Here is a 17374-nt window from a genome sequence, read left to right on the forward strand (position 1 = left end):
ATTTTTGGTTGGGTTTTTTTTTTTTTTTTTTTTTTACATTTACTAATGGTCATCTAGAAAGTAAACCTTTGAAGTTATGGATTAGTGTATGTGGATCTTTTAAATTGAAAAAGAACCTGTTTAAATATATACACATTCTATATAGGACATTTAGAAATGGCTTGAGATCCTGTGGTCCCATTTTTTTTGTAACTGAATGAAAAATAAAAAGTTAAGAGGTTCTCACATGTTAATTTAATGACTTCTCTGTTGATTTAGCCTTCTTTAATTGTCTTTCCCTCTCTATGCCAAATTTTATAGTGTCTCATTTTTGTGTTACGTTTCTTTTTAAAAACTATGGTTTTTATTCTACTATTATAATATATCAACATTTTGTGGAGGTGACTGTGACAGCTAACATCTAATGTCTTCCTTTTTTGAAGGAAAATCAGAGACTTAGGAAAGATCTCTTAGAAGCACAGACAAATATAGCTTTTCTGCAGAGTGAATTAGATACCTTGAAAAGCGAGTATGCAGATCAGTCTTTGAACACTGAGAGGTAAGTTAACCAGAATCTATTCTCTGATGTAATTATTATGTATGCAGTTAGCAACTGTTATTTTCTACATTTGCCTTAAAGGGTAGGTACATGTTTGATACCGTGTCATCAATGCTGCTCATAAATCTTGTTAGGTTTCTGAAAGAGCAAGTTTGGCTATGATGCAAACTCTCTGTCTTGCAACAATATCCATTGGTTTTAGTGAGACTTTATTAGGAATGAAACAACAGTACAGAATCAGGATTATTTTTTTTTCTTCATGGCTTGCACTCACATGAGGACCTGTATAAATTTTAGTTTTGGAAGCCTTCCATGTCTATCTTAACCATTTGTTTTTCTAAAATGAATAGAAGCTACTTCTGGTTACTCTTTTAAAGGAGCATAAAGGGCAGTTTCATTGTGTTGTTATCATCAGATAATATAAATTATATTTGAAGGGAAAAGGAAACAGTTCCCATGGTTATTTTGTACAACATTCATTTTCGTTCACAGTCTTTGTTGAGTTATAATTGCAGAGATTAATGAAGTCATCAAATTATCTTACTTTGTGTAAAACTGCTCTCAGCATGTTTCAGCATAAATGTAAACTCTGCCAAAGGCAATATGGTGAAAATGTAAGACTATCCTGTTAAGCATAAGTTTATTTAAGTTTGGTGGGTTTTTTTTTTGTTTTTTTTTTTTTTTTTTGTTTTTTTTGTTTTGTTTTTTTTTTTCCCCAGGGATCTAGAAATTATTCGAGAGTATACTGAAGACAGAGATAATCTGGAAAGACAAATTGAAATACTTCAGTAAGTTTTTAGAAATTCAGGTTTTTTATTATCAAACTTTGTCCCACCATATTTGAGATAAGTATGCAAAAGATTGGGTTGAAATTTGGGGAAGAGTTTCAAGTTAAAATAATGAAATGGCCTAAATTATCATAAAAGGTGTTGTTCTCAACTGTCATAAATGTTACTGAGGTATTAATTCTGCAGTGGTACTGACCCACTAACACTCTAGTTGTTTTCTTTCCATTTCTTTTCTTAGCCCCACTAACTTTCATTTCTTTCTATTAAGCTGAATGTGATTTGACTCTGTCCATGTCTGTCCAATAAAAATTATTGACTCGCTCCTTTTTCTATTGGCTTTGCTTCTCCAGTAACTCCCTGTCTAATTGTTGTCTGGAAAGTACCAAGAGTGTGCAGTATTATGCAATAGGTGCACAAGAAGGGTCACAATGAATAGATTTTTTATATCTTTATTTAATATCCTTATCAAAAAAAATTCTTTTTTTCAAGCAGATTAATGATATTTGCCTTTAGAATCACCTCAGCAATATTTAAAGGATAGTCATTTTGTACAGAAATGGCTGTACTAGTTGTTTTATTGTGTGGGTTGTTTGGGTTTTTCTTGGCACTTTTGTTTTTTGGTTTTTGTTTTTTTTTTTTAATCACCATTCCTCCAGTACCTTTTTTTCCACTGACCAGAGACCATGCTGTACCAGTGAAAGTGGGCTTCCTGGGCTTCTCCTGAAGCCTAAAATTCACAGTGATTTGTTTGAGTATCTGTCAGTGTGTTTCCAGTTTCATGTAACTCTTTAGTAACTCTTTAGCTAAAGAAGAAAAGGGTTTTTTTAGAAGTATTTTGAAAATTTTTTTTTTGGAGAGTTTTTCATGTTTTCTTGAGTTCTGCAAGTTGAACTGTGTTTCCTTGTTAGATCAGCTAATAGAAAATTACATGACAGCAACGATGGTTTAAGAAGTGCACTTGAAAACAGTTTCAGCAAGTACAACAGATCATTGGTATGTATTTATGATTTTGTTACATTGTCATAAAAGGTGAAAGAATCAGCACAGCACAATTAAACTGGTACCTCACTGGATACTGAGAAAATAGAGGTTTTTTCAGTGGACTCACTGTGGGAATACTCCTGTGTAGTTCTGTTAGATTTTACTTACACTTTGTTAAGTACTGTAGTTTTGTTAGAGCACAGCTGCTTTCCAACTGCTTTGGAAAATTACTATTTAAAAAAATATTCTGTGATACTTTATGAAGTGAATAAATCAACAGTTTCTCCTGTGCTAGAGGGAATATGTTTGTGTTGTGTGTGAATATGAATGGCATGGACTACTGAGAGAGACCTTAGTCAGACCATTTTGGGCTCTTAGAACTGCATTGGAGTCTCTTGTAGCAAATGTCGCTTGAAATCCTCCAAACTAGAGAAAGGAAGGCTTTAAAGTAAGAAAAAAACTACTCTACACTGTCATTTTGCTGTCCTGTGAAACCTGTTAAAGCTCTTAAAACTAATAATTGGGCATCATGAGGAAAGCATATAGCTTTTTTAGAAGGATGGGATCAGAATAATGGGCCCACAAAGACAATACTGGAGAGGAAGGAGGAAAATAGGGGTCAGTTCACTGCCTGTTTGCAGTATTCCATACCAGTGAACATGAGTGCTTTTTGTTGATACAAGCTACCAGAGGGTGTTGCTTTTTGTTGATACCAGCTACAGATGCAACAATGACATTTTCAACTGTCATGCGTGGAAATATAAATGAGCATCTTACATAGAAGACACTGTTTCCAGTGAATAAATGGAAGCACAGCAGAATTTACAAAATACTTTTGTCACATGCTATTAGTTGAGACCTTTCCTTCACGATCTCTCTTAGGAACTAGGAGGTAGCTCTCCTGAAACTAGCTCAGCTAGTGACAGTTCCCCTTTTTTTTCAGTAGTCAGCATGCCATGGTCTAAATATCACTTTTCAAAGCTTAGCATTTCATAGTCTTGAGGTCAGAGTCTTGAGGTAGTCAATGAAATCATCCTCTTGGAAATTCTGTTTTCTTTTGTAGTTGAACATGTCTAGTATGTTCAGTATAAAGGCAGAGGTGAAGCCTAAATGCTATAGGTAATAAGCCTTCTGACCCTCAGTCATATATGAAGTATTAGGTAATATATATATATATATGAACTATATATATTTTAAAAATATAAATAAACATATATTAAATACATCCAATTTGTAATTTTGATGATGCGCACTTTTTTTTCTGAACAAATCTAGATATAATCCTCTGTGTTCATCAAAGTTATAGTGCATTTACTATGTATCTGTTGCAGCGGTTGGCAAATACCTCACCAGGAAGTACCATTTCTAGAAGCAGTCCTAAATTTAATGGTGAACATTCTCCTTTAAACCCACGGTATGACAGGTAAGCCAGGCTTGCTTTTGTTAATTTGAGAATGGCTTCTCTTAGAATACGAGATTAGTGTTAAGTAACAGACAATGGTTCTGTCTGATTTAGAACAAATATGTGACCTTAGCAGATGATCCAAAATATACTAAAGTCAATAGGAATCTTCTCAATGACTTCAGAAAGCTCAGAATAACCCTCTTCAGTAGAAGCCATAAACTTGTGGAGACGTCAGACAGCCTCTTGTCTGGTCTTGGCCTCTTTTGATTCTAGTTTGAGTCTCAGCCTCTTTGTCTCCAAGAAACCGTAAAATTCTTCTGAGGACCTTTGTTAGCCTTTCTCAGTACTTGAGAAATAAAACATTTTTGGTTTTGTATGCCTTTTTTTCCCATATAATAATTAGTACAAATATGGGCCTGATTCTTCAAATCGCCTTATCTCACACTGACATGCAAGAATAGTGGATGCACTTGGATATTTATGGGATAAGAGTACAAAAACACTAAGTTATCTAAATGCAATTAGATAGTCAGAGGTACTTAGTTTTCTACTTACTAGATAAAGATCACTGAGCAGAACTTCCTCATCATTTCAGAGACTCCCTGAAGACAGTGGGTACTGGAGGCAACCCTGAGTGCTATCAGTCATGTTATGCTTTCACACTTGTTTTTTTAAACAGATCCATCAGCAAAAATGTGTGTCCTTAATCAATTGATGGATTATTTTGTCTTCTTTTTCTTTCAGTGGTATTCCAAACCATGGAGAGATCTCTAATAGAGGTCTTAGTAGTCTGCCAGAAAGAAAATTATCTTGGATAGTAATTAAATTGACTTCACACTTACAATATCCCCATTCATTCAGCAGTGTCCTTCTTATTGTGTTGTCTCCACGTGAGATGTGTTTGCTGGCTATAAAGTTTTGCTTGTCAAAAGCGCTTTCCTGATTCTGAATGCACAAAAACCCAATTCCCTAATGTTGGGCCCTCTGAAAATTTTTAGAGGCATCCACTCTAAGCTGCATATTGCATTCAGTAATTTTCTGAGGGAGTAACTAAAACCTCTCTGGAGGCTTGGTTATGTTGTTCTTTTTGAATATTTATTAGTACATGCCACATGGTGCAACCCTTGCATTTCCACAGAAGTGAGAAATACAAGGCACTTTAGAAGAAAGTGTGGTAGAAATATGTTATGTGGTAGGAATAAAGTTTAATCATAACATGTGTGACTTGATAGTATCAAAAGACAGAAAGAGATGTGAATGTCCCAAAACCTGTTTGTTTTCAGTACTTTGTCTCCTGACATCAGATCAGCATTGAGAGGTATTGGTTTGTATACTGACATGATTTAAGCAATCTTTCTAAAATGTATGATTTTTTTTTTGTCTGTAAGATTCATCTTGGTCTAACTTGTTTTAAGCATATGTGAAATTCCCAGCATTGAATTCATAGTTCAGTGCAGTTGAGAAGTGCCTGCTTAAGTACTTTATTTCAGGGAATGCCTGACAAGCTTAACTTTGTTATAGCATGCACTCTTCCTCAGTAATTCAGTGATTTGATATAGGCTAGTAGGTGCATGAATACAAAGACCATGTATGCTTTGATATCCTACAGCAAAGATCACATGCATACATGTGATTATTCATTAGCCTGAAGGGGTGTAAATTAGATGGTTCTGAATGTTACTGCATAGGAAAATGATGCCACTGTCACCCCCATTTGGCCAGGTGCAGGGAAGAATTCGACTCAGTAACGCTTCATAATTTGGTGATTTTCCCCAGTGTACTCTCCTGTGTTGTGCCATCGCAGGGGAGTCCCTCTGGGAGCCAGCTGTTGTTACAAGGATTGATGCTGACCTTGTCTGGTTTAGCAGGTCTGTGCATCACATCCATTCCCAACAGGGCTAAGCCAGACCCTCTCTGCTCTGCTATGACTTGGAGACCTTTACTGCCTCACTTTCATTGATGCCTGTCCCTGTCTTGCTGAAGGAGCATGATAATGATTGTAGCCATTGTAACCTTCTTTATGATATTGGTTTTCTTAGGGTTCACTCTATTAACCTTCCTTTTTCTGTGGTTTTATTTGCATAAATAAAATCTTTTTTTCTGTAATCCATACTGTCATTGCTGCATTAATTAAAATATTTTTATATATTACAGTATCCAGAAGGAAAAAAAAGACTTTTAAAGGAAGGTAAAGGGAAAAGAGAGAAATTCTGTGTAAAAGTTTAGGTTTTGCATAGTGTATCAAACTGTAAGAAAATTATTCAGTGAATTCTTCCACCATTACTGATCTCCTGAACTTGGCTACTCCATCCTTCTGCATTTATAGCTGTTTCTTATTGGCATGCACATGCATGCCTCTGTGAACAAATGTATTAATTTAAATGAGATACAGTATGTCAAGGTCGTTTGATGTCTTAGAGTAGGCCAAAATTCACTAAAACATCATATGTATTTTTCTTTTTCTCATGTCTTCATAGTACATCACTTTCTGAGTGTCTTTTAGATAGGCTTTTTAAAATTAACAGATAGTCATAATTACTGACACTTGGAAAGTGATCATCAGTAACACAGATTAAGTAATTTGATTTCAGCATCCCAAGACATATGATTGAGAAAGAAATTCTTTGTAAAGGCAAGATAGGGATTGACATATGTCCTAAACATAACATTGGCATTTCTAAGAATTGACTATTCCAGAAGGGCTCAGATTTTGTTGGGAAGAGCATTTATTATTGGGATTTATAATATGGAATAATTTATTTTTCCCCCTCCAATGTTTTCTTATTAGGTCGTCTCATTCTTCTTGTGTCGATGAAGATTATGATTCTTTAGCCCTTTGTGACCCGATGCAAAGGATAAACTGTGAAGTTGACAGCTTACCTGAGAGCTGTTTTGACAGTGGTTTGTCTACCCTGAGAGATTCAAATGAGTATGATTCAGAAGTGGAATATAGGCATCAAAGGATTTTTCAAAGCTCACAGTGTATACAAGAAGGCTTTGGTGGTGATGCTTCTGATACAGATGTAAGTGCCAGATTTACTTCTTCTCTGAGAAAAGCCTTTGACTGGAGACAAAATTAGCTTCCTGTTTATAAAATAAAATGTATCTTTGCCCACAGGCCAATTAAAAGTAAATATTTGGGTCATACATATTTAAATTAATTAGTGAAGATATTTTGAGAATAAATAAATAGTTCTCTTTTTGAATTTACATTTTTTGATAAATTTTCAGGTAATAATTTCATTTTTTAAGTTTGTGATTTTTGAAGTTTGTCAAACTGTATGCAGAAAGGAGCTCATTTTCTAATGATAAAAAAATGGATAGAAATAAAATAGGTTTCTATTCACTTCCTCTTACTATGCTGCGGCAGTGGAGAAAAAAAGCACATATGAGATAGAATACTGTTAGTTCACACATCGATTTACAGGCTAAAGTCTTAGAGAATTAAAAAAATCTAAGAAGGTATTACTGTGTCTGTTTTATTGCTGGTAACATCGAAAGAGTTTCTGAGGACTACAAAGTAAAAATAATATCAAGCACAGTGTAGTATGTTTTTTTTTAAAAAAAACCTGTTCATTTAATAGACATTAATCTCTGTGGAGACTTTGCTGTGAATAATGTTGATTACAGCTGTGCTCTACTTGATTTAGCTTGAGTATTAATAACATAGAGAGTAATGTCTTTGGGGAAATTCTTAATATTTGCAAAATAAGCTTTGAAATTAAGTATTGTCCTAATTGTTTACTGTCACTTTGTTATAAGCTGAAATTTTCTTATAGAAATTAGTTTGCTCTGTTAGAGTACTGAAAGAATGTATGCCAAACCATAAAAACATTAAAAGACAAAATGTAGATTATACTAAACAGAAATTTATGAGAAGAGAATTATCACCGTATTTTGATTAGACTTGCACAGCTGTATCTGGTCATTTATCTCTGTTTAATCCAAACTCTTAAAGTGTTTTACTCAGTCTTAGCTGTGCCTTTCCAGAAAAACATGCTTTTCTCACCAGAGAACTAACTCATACTTTCAGGTTCCAGAGATCAGAGATGAAGAAGGATACAGTCCTGCTAACAGCACTGCAGTTTTAGACTGGAAGCCCTCCCGACCAGTGAGTCGAAGCAGCTCAGTTGCTTCAACGAGGAAATACATATCTGCTCTCACCCCTCAGGTAACCGGTTCTTCAGGGGAAAAATGGAAAAGAATGATACTGACGGGTACGTTTTTATGAGTTGTTACAGAGGGATTCTTTTTATTTTCAGTCAGATGCAGCGGAATGCACTCCAAAATACCCCAGTACAGAGAAGACTTACAAGATTGTTCTTGCTGGAGATGCAGCAGTGGGAAAATCCAGTTTTCTTATGAGACTTTGCAAGAATGAATTTCAAGGCAATACCAGTGCAACTCTAGGTATAGTTGGTGTTCTTCTTAAAATATTGAAATTAACTTTATTGTCATTTTGCAGTGAAGAGGATGAAAAGCTCGTCTTTGTGATTCCTTGCTAGGGATATACACAAAGAGTTTCTTATGCAGGCTGTGAGACCTAATTGAGTACTAAAGCTTAGTAATAACAGCTGTTTGTAGTACAAGATAGGGTACTGGTCTAATTTAGTTTTTCTTTATGAAGCCTCTTTCTGAATAACACAAAGCCCCAGAGAAGGAATGTCTGTGTACGGAACTTTCAGTGTGTGTATGAGCTTTTCTGCATTTTTCATTGCTTTCTTGTTTTCTCAACACTTCACTCTTTCCGTACTATTTCGTACTATCCTTTCATGTCTTTCCTACCGTTTTTTGTTGCAATTTCTTCAAAGTGTTATTGAAGCTTTGCTTTAAGTACAGCTAGAAGGATTTCTGACTGACTTCTGTATATTAGTGTACTTGTCAGCTAACAAACTTAAGTCTTAAGGGTTCCAAAGACTGAATTTTGTCTTCCAATCAAATCATACTTTTATGTTTGTTTTATTGCCTCTTGTCATGATTTTTGTTCTAATTTATCTTTTTCTTCCTTGGTATTTGAAATCAAGTTTTTTATGTGTATTTTCACTTCTTCGATAAAACTGTTTAGCGAAATAAAGCAGCGAGAGTTCTTGCTTATTGTTCAGACTTGCAATTTATATAAATTCTTCTCTGAAAAGGCAAATACATTCAGGGGATTATTGCAATTCAGAAGTATGGGCATGAGTGACTGAAATATCACAACCTATTAAAAAATATGAATTTTGGATAAACTGTTATATGTAGCCCCTACCTTTTATTTGTGGTTTCTTTAAGATTATTGATGGGTTATTTTAGACTATAAACATGATTCTTTTCAGGTGTGGATTTTCAAATGAAAAGACTAATTGTTGATGGAGAACCTACAGTGTTACAGCTGTGGGATACAGCTGGGCAGGAGAGGTTAGTGATATACCCTGCACTTTACCTTATTTGAGTTATTTTGTTTGTAAAAGTCATTTGCCTTTTTTTCATCTAGCTGGAAAAAAGCATTAATTGTATGGTCCATATGTAAGTATCTGTAAACAGATGCAATTTTTCTCTGCTGAGACCTCAAGACAGGTGGAATGCTTATGCGTTATCTTCGATGATGCTTGAGGTATCAAGAGAAATAGTTGAGGTTCACTGCAGGATCAATTAACTAAATCTGTATGTCCCTCCTTGGCAATACTAAACGGTGGAGCAGATGCATATGGTTTCTTCTGTTTTTAGTCTTTAGCTTTCTTTGTTCTTATTACACCTGTATTTTAAGCAGACTTTTTCTTAGAGATTCCCTTCCCTTCCTCCCCATCTCCTATTCTTTCCATGAAAATCGTGGTCCCGATTTGCATTGTATTTAGTATATAAAAACTTCTTTCCAGAGACTTTGGAATTTTGCTAAAATTATCTTTGTATATTGCTGAGAATCATGTATATCCATCATTTTTCAAAATATTGTGTAAAGTTTCCTCAAAATCCTATGACATCTTTACTTGAGAGCCATTACTTATTTACCAACAGCTTTTAGGGCTTTTTGAGAGGTTAATCTAGTGCTGTGGAAGTCAGTTTAAGATGTTCATTGGCCAAGATTTGTGTTGGCTGTATGTACGTAGGAATCCAATCAGCCTTCTTCTCATGTAATGAATTTGTGAAGAATATTTTAATACTTGTTGTAAATACCTAGTTACTATACTTGGTTGAATAGATTGTATATTGAAAGATTGTAGATTGAAAGTTCATGACAAAGATGGCTGTAATTGATCATGAAGTCCTCAAATAATTTTATTGGATTTCTGTCTTTTTCAAAGAAGTAAAGTGAGCAATCAATTTAGAAAGTTACGTATAGGTCAATCATTGAATCATAGAACCATTAAGGTTGGAAAAAACCTTATATCTTAGTGATATTAAACTGAACTATTATTTGATAATGTGGCCTTATGCAAATATTTTCTTTTTTTCTGAAAGATTTCGAAGTATTGCTAAATCATACTTCAGAAGAGCAGATGGTGTCTTACTGCTATATGATGTAACATGTGAAAAAAGCTTTATTAATGTGAGAGAATGGGTGGATATGATTGAGGTAAGACCCTTACATATGTTAGAACTTAGAAGCTATGTTTCACTACATTATTGGTTTTTTTAATTTATAAAATTATATTAGATGTAAATTGTAATTATCCAGACTGGAGGCTGTCATAGAAATAGAAGTCTGAAATGTATCCTGATATACTCAGTTAGAAGTCAATCTGATACATCTTTGTCTGTTAAAGGATGTTGTGCAATGACACTCTTCCCATTCACTTCCTTTTAAAATGAATGTGACAGCATATTTCAGATACCTTCTTCTGGATGGCTTGAATAGTCCTTGGAGTCTTTGTATTTTAAACCAATATATTAGATATATAAAATAGCTATAGCTTCAGTGAAATTTTCAGGAATTCTTTCTACTTGTGCTTCTTGGTTTTTTATTTGAATATGAATTTGCATGTAGTGCAAGGGGTTTTCCTCTTCTGCTGCGGATGCTTAATAGGAGGGAAAGTGGCAAGCAAATTACTTAGTTCATTATGAAAACATTTTCTTTTAGTCATGGTATAGGAGTTGGCTACTTTTCCCTTAGTACTTTTGTCATACAGCATTTAGATGCAGTAACCAATTCCATTAGATGAACTTAACACATTAGATTCCTTTTTGGGAAACAAGGCTTATGGGAATGGAAACACATCTTTACGGGCTGATAGTTAGGCTGACTGCTTACATTTTGAGTGGTTTATAGAAAGTTCTCAGCATAGCTTTTGTAATTTGTCAGTTTTTTTCTACTAGTGTGCAAGACTTTGTGGAAAGGAAATTGATATGACATGATGATGTTGGCCATTTCTTTGTATTGTGAATGTTCTAGCAATAACAGGATGCAACTCCTTACAGGATGCGACTCATGAGAATATTCCAATTATGATGGTTGGAAACAAGGCAGATCTCCGTCAAGATATTACAGAACAAGGGCAAAAGTGTGTGCCTATAAACTATGGAGAAAAGCTGGCTATGGTAAGGTCCAAGTGCACCTCATTAGTATAAAATGGTCTTAGGAATTTTTATCTGAAAACCATGTGAAAACTAGTAAACAAAGGTAATTTTATGCTCATTTGTCCAAGTCAAGTAATGAGGATTCATGGACACTTGGCATTAAACTATTGTGTTTTGATGGTGTTTGCTGGGTTAAATCACATCTCAGTGTCTGCTGAGCTGAAGTTCATTATTGGCTCTGAAAGACTTCTCAGTCTTTCTCGTAAAAAGGTGGATGGACAGACGACTGAGTTTTTCTGCTGCCAAATAGAAGTTGTTCAATAGTTCAAATATGGGGCACACTATTGACTGATTTGTGTCTGTCCAGATTTTGTGTGGAGTGTTTTCATCTTCAAGAGACTCTTGTATTCGTGCCCCATGTGCAGAAAGAAAAAAAAAAATTCTCTGCTATAAATAGAAGTGTGAACAAGTTTTTTTTGCATGTATTTGTATGGGTGAAAGTGATGCACAAGTCCTGTATTTTGTAGAATAGGAGGAGTCTTAAGGGTCTTGAATGGATGAGTGCTTGCACAAGTGATTGATTATACTGGGATAGATACCATGTCTGTTACCTGTGGAATGAAGTTTTTTTCGTTAACCTACAGTAACCAGATGCTATAGTTACAGTAGCTAGGTTAAGTAACCTGTCCTGGCCACTTTCTGTTTTATAGTCTTGTGGACAAGAAGATTGAGTTTGAGCATTAAGTTTATAATATGGCTTTTTTTCAGTTTATTAATTCAGAATATAACGATTATAAACCAGAAGTAATTAAAAAACAATTACTGTTTTTTTTACAATACTAAAGAGAATGTGTTCGACAGTGAAGTACACTAGCAGAAATCGTGTTCATTTAAGTGTACTGTCATTCTTTGTGTTATTCAGGAAACAATTTGTAATTAAATGTACCCATTCACATGGGAGCCATCTCAGATCAGTTAGCTTAACATTTTATTTTTACTCACAGACTTACAATGCACTGTTCTGTGAAACAAGTGCTAAAGATGGATCTAATATTGTAGAAGCAGTTCTTCATCTTGCTCGGTAAGTTACTAGGTTTTATTTTCACCTAAACACATCTGAGTATATTTTATGAAGAGGACATTTTATGTGAATGCACATGGAAAAGTACACTATATATAGTTTTAAAATTGTACCAATGTAAAAAAATTTGAAAATAATACTCTGTTAAATCATTATAGATAAATGCAAGATGGGATGTATTCTCAGTTTAATGAAATAACATTTTTGCTTGAAAATGTTACAAAGCTCTCTCAATAATTAATGTTTAAACCAGGACACAGTTACAAAGCCCACAATTTTAAGACCTGTTTGCTGAGTGAATTGTAATTTTAATTGTACATGGATTTGTTTTCTTGATACTTTCATAATTTATTTTGAAATGTAATAATTCTATGTGTAATTATTTTTTCATTCTTTTACACATATTAATATTTATTCAGTTTTGTGACCATTCTAATTGCATATATTTTCTTTGATATCCCCTTCTCTAAATTATTTACAGATAGAAATTCTGTTTATGTACATTTAGCACCCTGGTATTTCTATAATAGTATGTAATCCAAATACTACAATTCCACTAACTTTTCAAGCCATTTTTCGTTAAAGTATAATTTTGAAAGACCTGTAAGAAAGAAGTTATGGTTCCAAGAAAGTGTTCTGTAACCCATAATCAATCATATTTGCACAGCTTTTAAGTCTGCATTTCTAAAAGGCATCCAACAGCACGCATTTATTCTATGAAAGTAAATTCATACTTGAAACTGAAGTTATTTGTTTTTGTACTTAGAGCTATAAACATTCTCTTTTTTATGGTAACATACAGAATCAAATAAAAACTTCTCAAAAGAAAATGGAAGATAAATCAGAACATGTGGGAGTTACTAGATAATTAAAAAAAATCATATTTTTATCACTATGAATTGAATAGAAATGTCAATATGATTACCAAATTGGAAACTTGTGAGACACGTTGATTCTGTGCTAATTTACATTGTATTAGCCGTACAATAGATGGTGATGAACTCTGCAGCATATTGTGGTAAAAATAGAAGAATGAACATGAATAGAAATGTGTTAATTGAGTGCAAATTTTTGTTTTTTACAGTGAGGTGCGAAAACGAAGTGATAATCAAGATGATACAAGATCAGTAACCAGCCTGGCTGGGACACCTGTCAAAAAGTCAGCACTCACAAAAAACTGTTGTAATGTTTAAATGATAGATAATTTTCCTTAACTAAATAACTTGTATATTTAAAAAAACCCAAGTTAACAACTAAACCAAAATATTTCAGTAGTGTTTTCCTTTTATTATGGATTTATACATTGTATATTTAGAAGCTACACATAATCTTCAAGATCCAGACTGTACTTTCTACTCATTCAAATTTGTGAAATTGCTTCACCCCATAGTCTCTTTTTTCAGTTTTTTAAAGTAATATTATTCAGTGCAATGAGGTCAGAATCAATGCTACAGTAGTCACTGCATACAATATTGTAATATATATTATTGTCTCTACCTGCATGTTTCTTTATGGCATTCGTATTTCTTATATATAGAATGTAGTAATATTCAATATCACTCACAGGTAAAGCAAAAATTACAGCTTCAGTGAATACAATCTCTTTTTGATCGAGTCTACCTATCTAGTTTTTGACAGCCTTAAATATATGTTGATTAAACATTTCTTAAGAAAACTCCAAAGCATTAAGGGTTGCCTAGGTCTAAGTAATCCCTAAGTTTAGGGGAACCAGAATGATCTTTATCAGGAGAAGACAGTGGCAGGTGCATGGTATTCTGTTGCAGTTCCTCAAAAGTTGGCTAGTTAGAATGTATTTCATTTCAAGTGTTGGGGTTTGATTAAGAAGTGAGAAATAGACTTTATGACTGATCCTACACAGCTAAGAGGTGAAAGAAGCATTTGTCTGGACTATTACAGTTCAAAATTCCAGAGAGAATGTAACACCTGTGATATGTAGGATTGCCGAAATGAGATATGATCCAATATCTCTCTGCCTATTTAAGTTAGATCCTTACAAACTGGTACAAGTTGTAATTTTTCCTTTGCTTTTTCAAATATCTTCTATTCAGTCACTAACTGAAAGATTGTAATAGTATGTAGGAGTCTGATTTAATATATATTTTAATACATTTTTGTAAGTTTTAAATCAGTAGGTGAAAGAATTGCTTCACATGCACAAGCATTTGTATAAATTTTTCAGTAAAAGAGAACCCTGGAATGAACAGCAATCACTTTAATGAGAGTTCTTTCAACTGATTTTAGAAAAGTTCTGAGAAACTTACCAGAGGGTGGTAGCTTTAGGTGTCGTCATCTCTAAACTGAATTTTGCTTAAAATAGTTCCCAAGAGTTTCATAATGTAGTAAAAAATCATGGGCATTTCTACAGTTAGTGGTCAAAATCCAGTTCTTCTTAACTTTCACTGATTTTGATCAAAATAGGATAGGACCTTTTCAGAGTCAGAAAACTGTTGTCTCCTCTGTTTCCATTAATAAAACATCTCCAAGCTGAAGCCTAGTTAAGTAAATCAAACCTGGGTAAAGTTTTATCAATTGATGGAAAAACCGTATGACTAGCAGCTGTTTGCTGCGTTTTATCAGCACTGTATGGCCTGTACTGTGTTATCTCTTGTATAAAACATAGAGATCTGATAAACAGGAAGGTTCATAATTTAGAAATAATAAAAAGGTTTTAACTAGGAAAAGAATTTGTTTGAGGCATCCTTTCAAATATGTAATCAGAGCAGCTAATCCTTAGGTAATTATCAGAAATTTTTTCACCAAGAGAGAGAAATCTAATGCCAGAATGAATAAGACATTTTATTTCACTGTATAATAGTTCAGACCTAGAAGACAAAACATGCTTGGTGAGGGTTTTTTGAAGTACTAGGAGAATCTTCACATGCTGCCTAATTCGATGCAGGAGATTTCAGGGTTGTAGTGTCTTCCCACACAGCAGTACAGGATGCCTCACTGTAGTTCTGAGACTTATCTGAAGCATGTGGCAGAGAATGCAGGACACTCAAGTGTATCAGGAATATGCCTAATCACATACATATTGTTTACTGTTAACCCTATATTATTAAAAAAAATACAGCTTCATTTAGCTTCTTTGAGCAGAAAAGCCAAATATAACTGACTGTTTTGATGAGGGCGTTTTCTGTGTTGTTTGTGTGAATCCTTCCTTTTGTCCATATGAATGAAATGGAAGGAAAATTAATTTGGGAAGTGTTTGCAGTAGGGAAAAGAGAGGAAGGTTATATAGTCCTTGGTTTGTGAAGTGTGATCCTTCAGCATGTAGGCATTTGCATTTTCTCGGGGTAAGATCAAGACTATAAATTGTTACTTATGTTCCAAAAATGTTTCTCATTCGGTGTTGTTAGCTTGGAGAGCCTGGACTAGGGATCAGTGTTCTAAGTGTGTGTCCTGAGCTACTGTGTTTGACCAGTTCTGTGATCTTGGTCTCCAGTAAACGAGGTGCAATGTTTGCTTAAACATTATTGACACACCTGCATGAGCAAAGTGTTTTGGCTGGACGCAGAGAATCACATAAAGTGATTGGCAGGCAGGATTTCTGGAGGTGGTTTTGTCCAGCCTTCCAAGGACTCAAGCAGAGATGGACTTTGGCTAGTCCTAGATTTGGTTATCTGTGGGGTTGGATAGCCTGCCTGTGAAAATGCTCCAGGACAGAGGTATACTACTAACGTTCTGGGCAAGATGTTCTCATACTTGTCCTCCTTTTCTGTATAAACATGTCTCTTCATGTCCAACTTCAGTTCCCCAAATTACTTCAAATTTCTAACAGTTTTCCCCCACTATGTAGAAGAATTTGACTATAATCTTGGTGATTTCCCTTTCAGTATCTGTAGCTGTCCCTTGGCCTTCTCTCCACCTGTGTCACAACATCAGGAGTATCTCTTGCAAAATGTCTCTGGGTTTCACATCCCAGAATTAGCAGCATGTGTGTATGTGTAATAATTGCTTTCATATCTAATATTTTTATCATACAGAGAGTGCCATGAGAGTATCCATGTTTGTAGAGAGGCTGGTTGAAGGATGTAAGTTCAGGGACTTGCCTCCATACCAGTTTTTCCCTCTCTGCAGGCCACTGATGTTTTCAGTACTTTTGTTCCTCATTTATTTTAATAACCAAAATCTACCTTACGTTATTTAGTCAAATTATGTAGCCTGCATCAATTTATTAAGTTCTGTAATTTTTTTGTGTCATGTAAAGCAACTTTAATTTGCAACAGTGTTGTTTTCTAAATAAGATTCAGGGTTGAAGGTTGTTAGCTGTTAACAAAGTTTTACCTTGGAGTAAATTTATGATCAACGTCTAGAGGACTGAAAATGCACTATTAAATGGGGATATAGCTATAGCTCAGTTGGAACTCATTTTAGAAGTCCTGTCATGGTCAGTTCCATCATATTTTGAATGTTCACATAATACTGTGTTGAATTTATGTTAAAGCAAAAGAACTTGGAATGTTTAAATCTAGAAATTAAAGAATGTATTTATATGTGGAAATAATGAATGTGGAAATAATGAATGCATAATTTTTTCTGTTGTTTCACTTTAAAAGGTTACCTTGTCTTGAGGCTAAAAGGTAAAATGACAAACATCAGCTTTATGCTCTGACATGGTTGCACTATTTTCCTTTGAATGTTTTTATGGTTTTGTTTAGTACATAAGAACTGTTCGTTTAATCACACAAATTTATTTTTTTAGTCGGTGAAAGTGTTCCCTTAAGACATGTATTTATTTGAAAAAGAAAAGTCTTTTATGTTTTTCCTCATGATCTGTAAATAAATTATTTTTATTCAGTTGACATGGAAACATTATTTTATCCTGTATTTTTGACCCTTTTAAATTGTAATTTATTATGCATTTCTGAGGCAATAATTCCTATTACACACTCCAAAAATGTTTTGATCACGTAAGTTCTTGTAACTACTTTGTGCCTGTTTAGTATATATTGCTGGCTTAATACGACAAACTTCAGCTTCTAAGTTCTGTTATGGCCTTATATAGCTTAAGTATTTTTCTGTGTAACTACTTTCATATTGACTAGAAAATCCTCTGTTAGGAA

General features: G+C 34.1%; 1 protein-coding gene across 1 annotated transcript in view; it reads left to right on the forward strand.

The window, feature by feature from the left end:
* RASEF (RAS and EF-hand domain containing) overlaps positions 1 to 13480 on the forward strand; it is a 30167-nt gene extending 16687 nt beyond the window's left edge. The window contains exons 6-17 of the mRNA XM_058043705.1: positions 423 to 538; positions 1258 to 1326; positions 2235 to 2319; positions 3639 to 3730; positions 6501 to 6735; positions 7746 to 7883; positions 7975 to 8122; positions 9028 to 9109; positions 10151 to 10265; positions 11108 to 11227; positions 12211 to 12287; positions 13372 to 13480. Coding sequence (XP_057899688.1) covers positions 423 to 538; positions 1258 to 1326; positions 2235 to 2319; positions 3639 to 3730; positions 6501 to 6735; positions 7746 to 7883; positions 7975 to 8122; positions 9028 to 9109; positions 10151 to 10265; positions 11108 to 11227; positions 12211 to 12287; positions 13372 to 13480 — 1386 coding nt within the window. The remainder of the gene's footprint in view (positions 1 to 422; positions 539 to 1257; positions 1327 to 2234; positions 2320 to 3638; positions 3731 to 6500; positions 6736 to 7745; positions 7884 to 7974; positions 8123 to 9027; positions 9110 to 10150; positions 10266 to 11107; positions 11228 to 12210; positions 12288 to 13371) is intronic.
* The last annotated feature ends 3894 nt before the right edge of the window (positions 13481 to 17374 follow it).

The sequence above is a fragment of the Melospiza georgiana genome, chromosome Z (assembly GCF_028018845.1).
Source record: "Melospiza georgiana isolate bMelGeo1 chromosome Z, bMelGeo1.pri, whole genome shotgun sequence".
Taxonomy (NCBI): domain Eukaryota; kingdom Metazoa; phylum Chordata; class Aves; order Passeriformes; family Passerellidae; genus Melospiza; species Melospiza georgiana.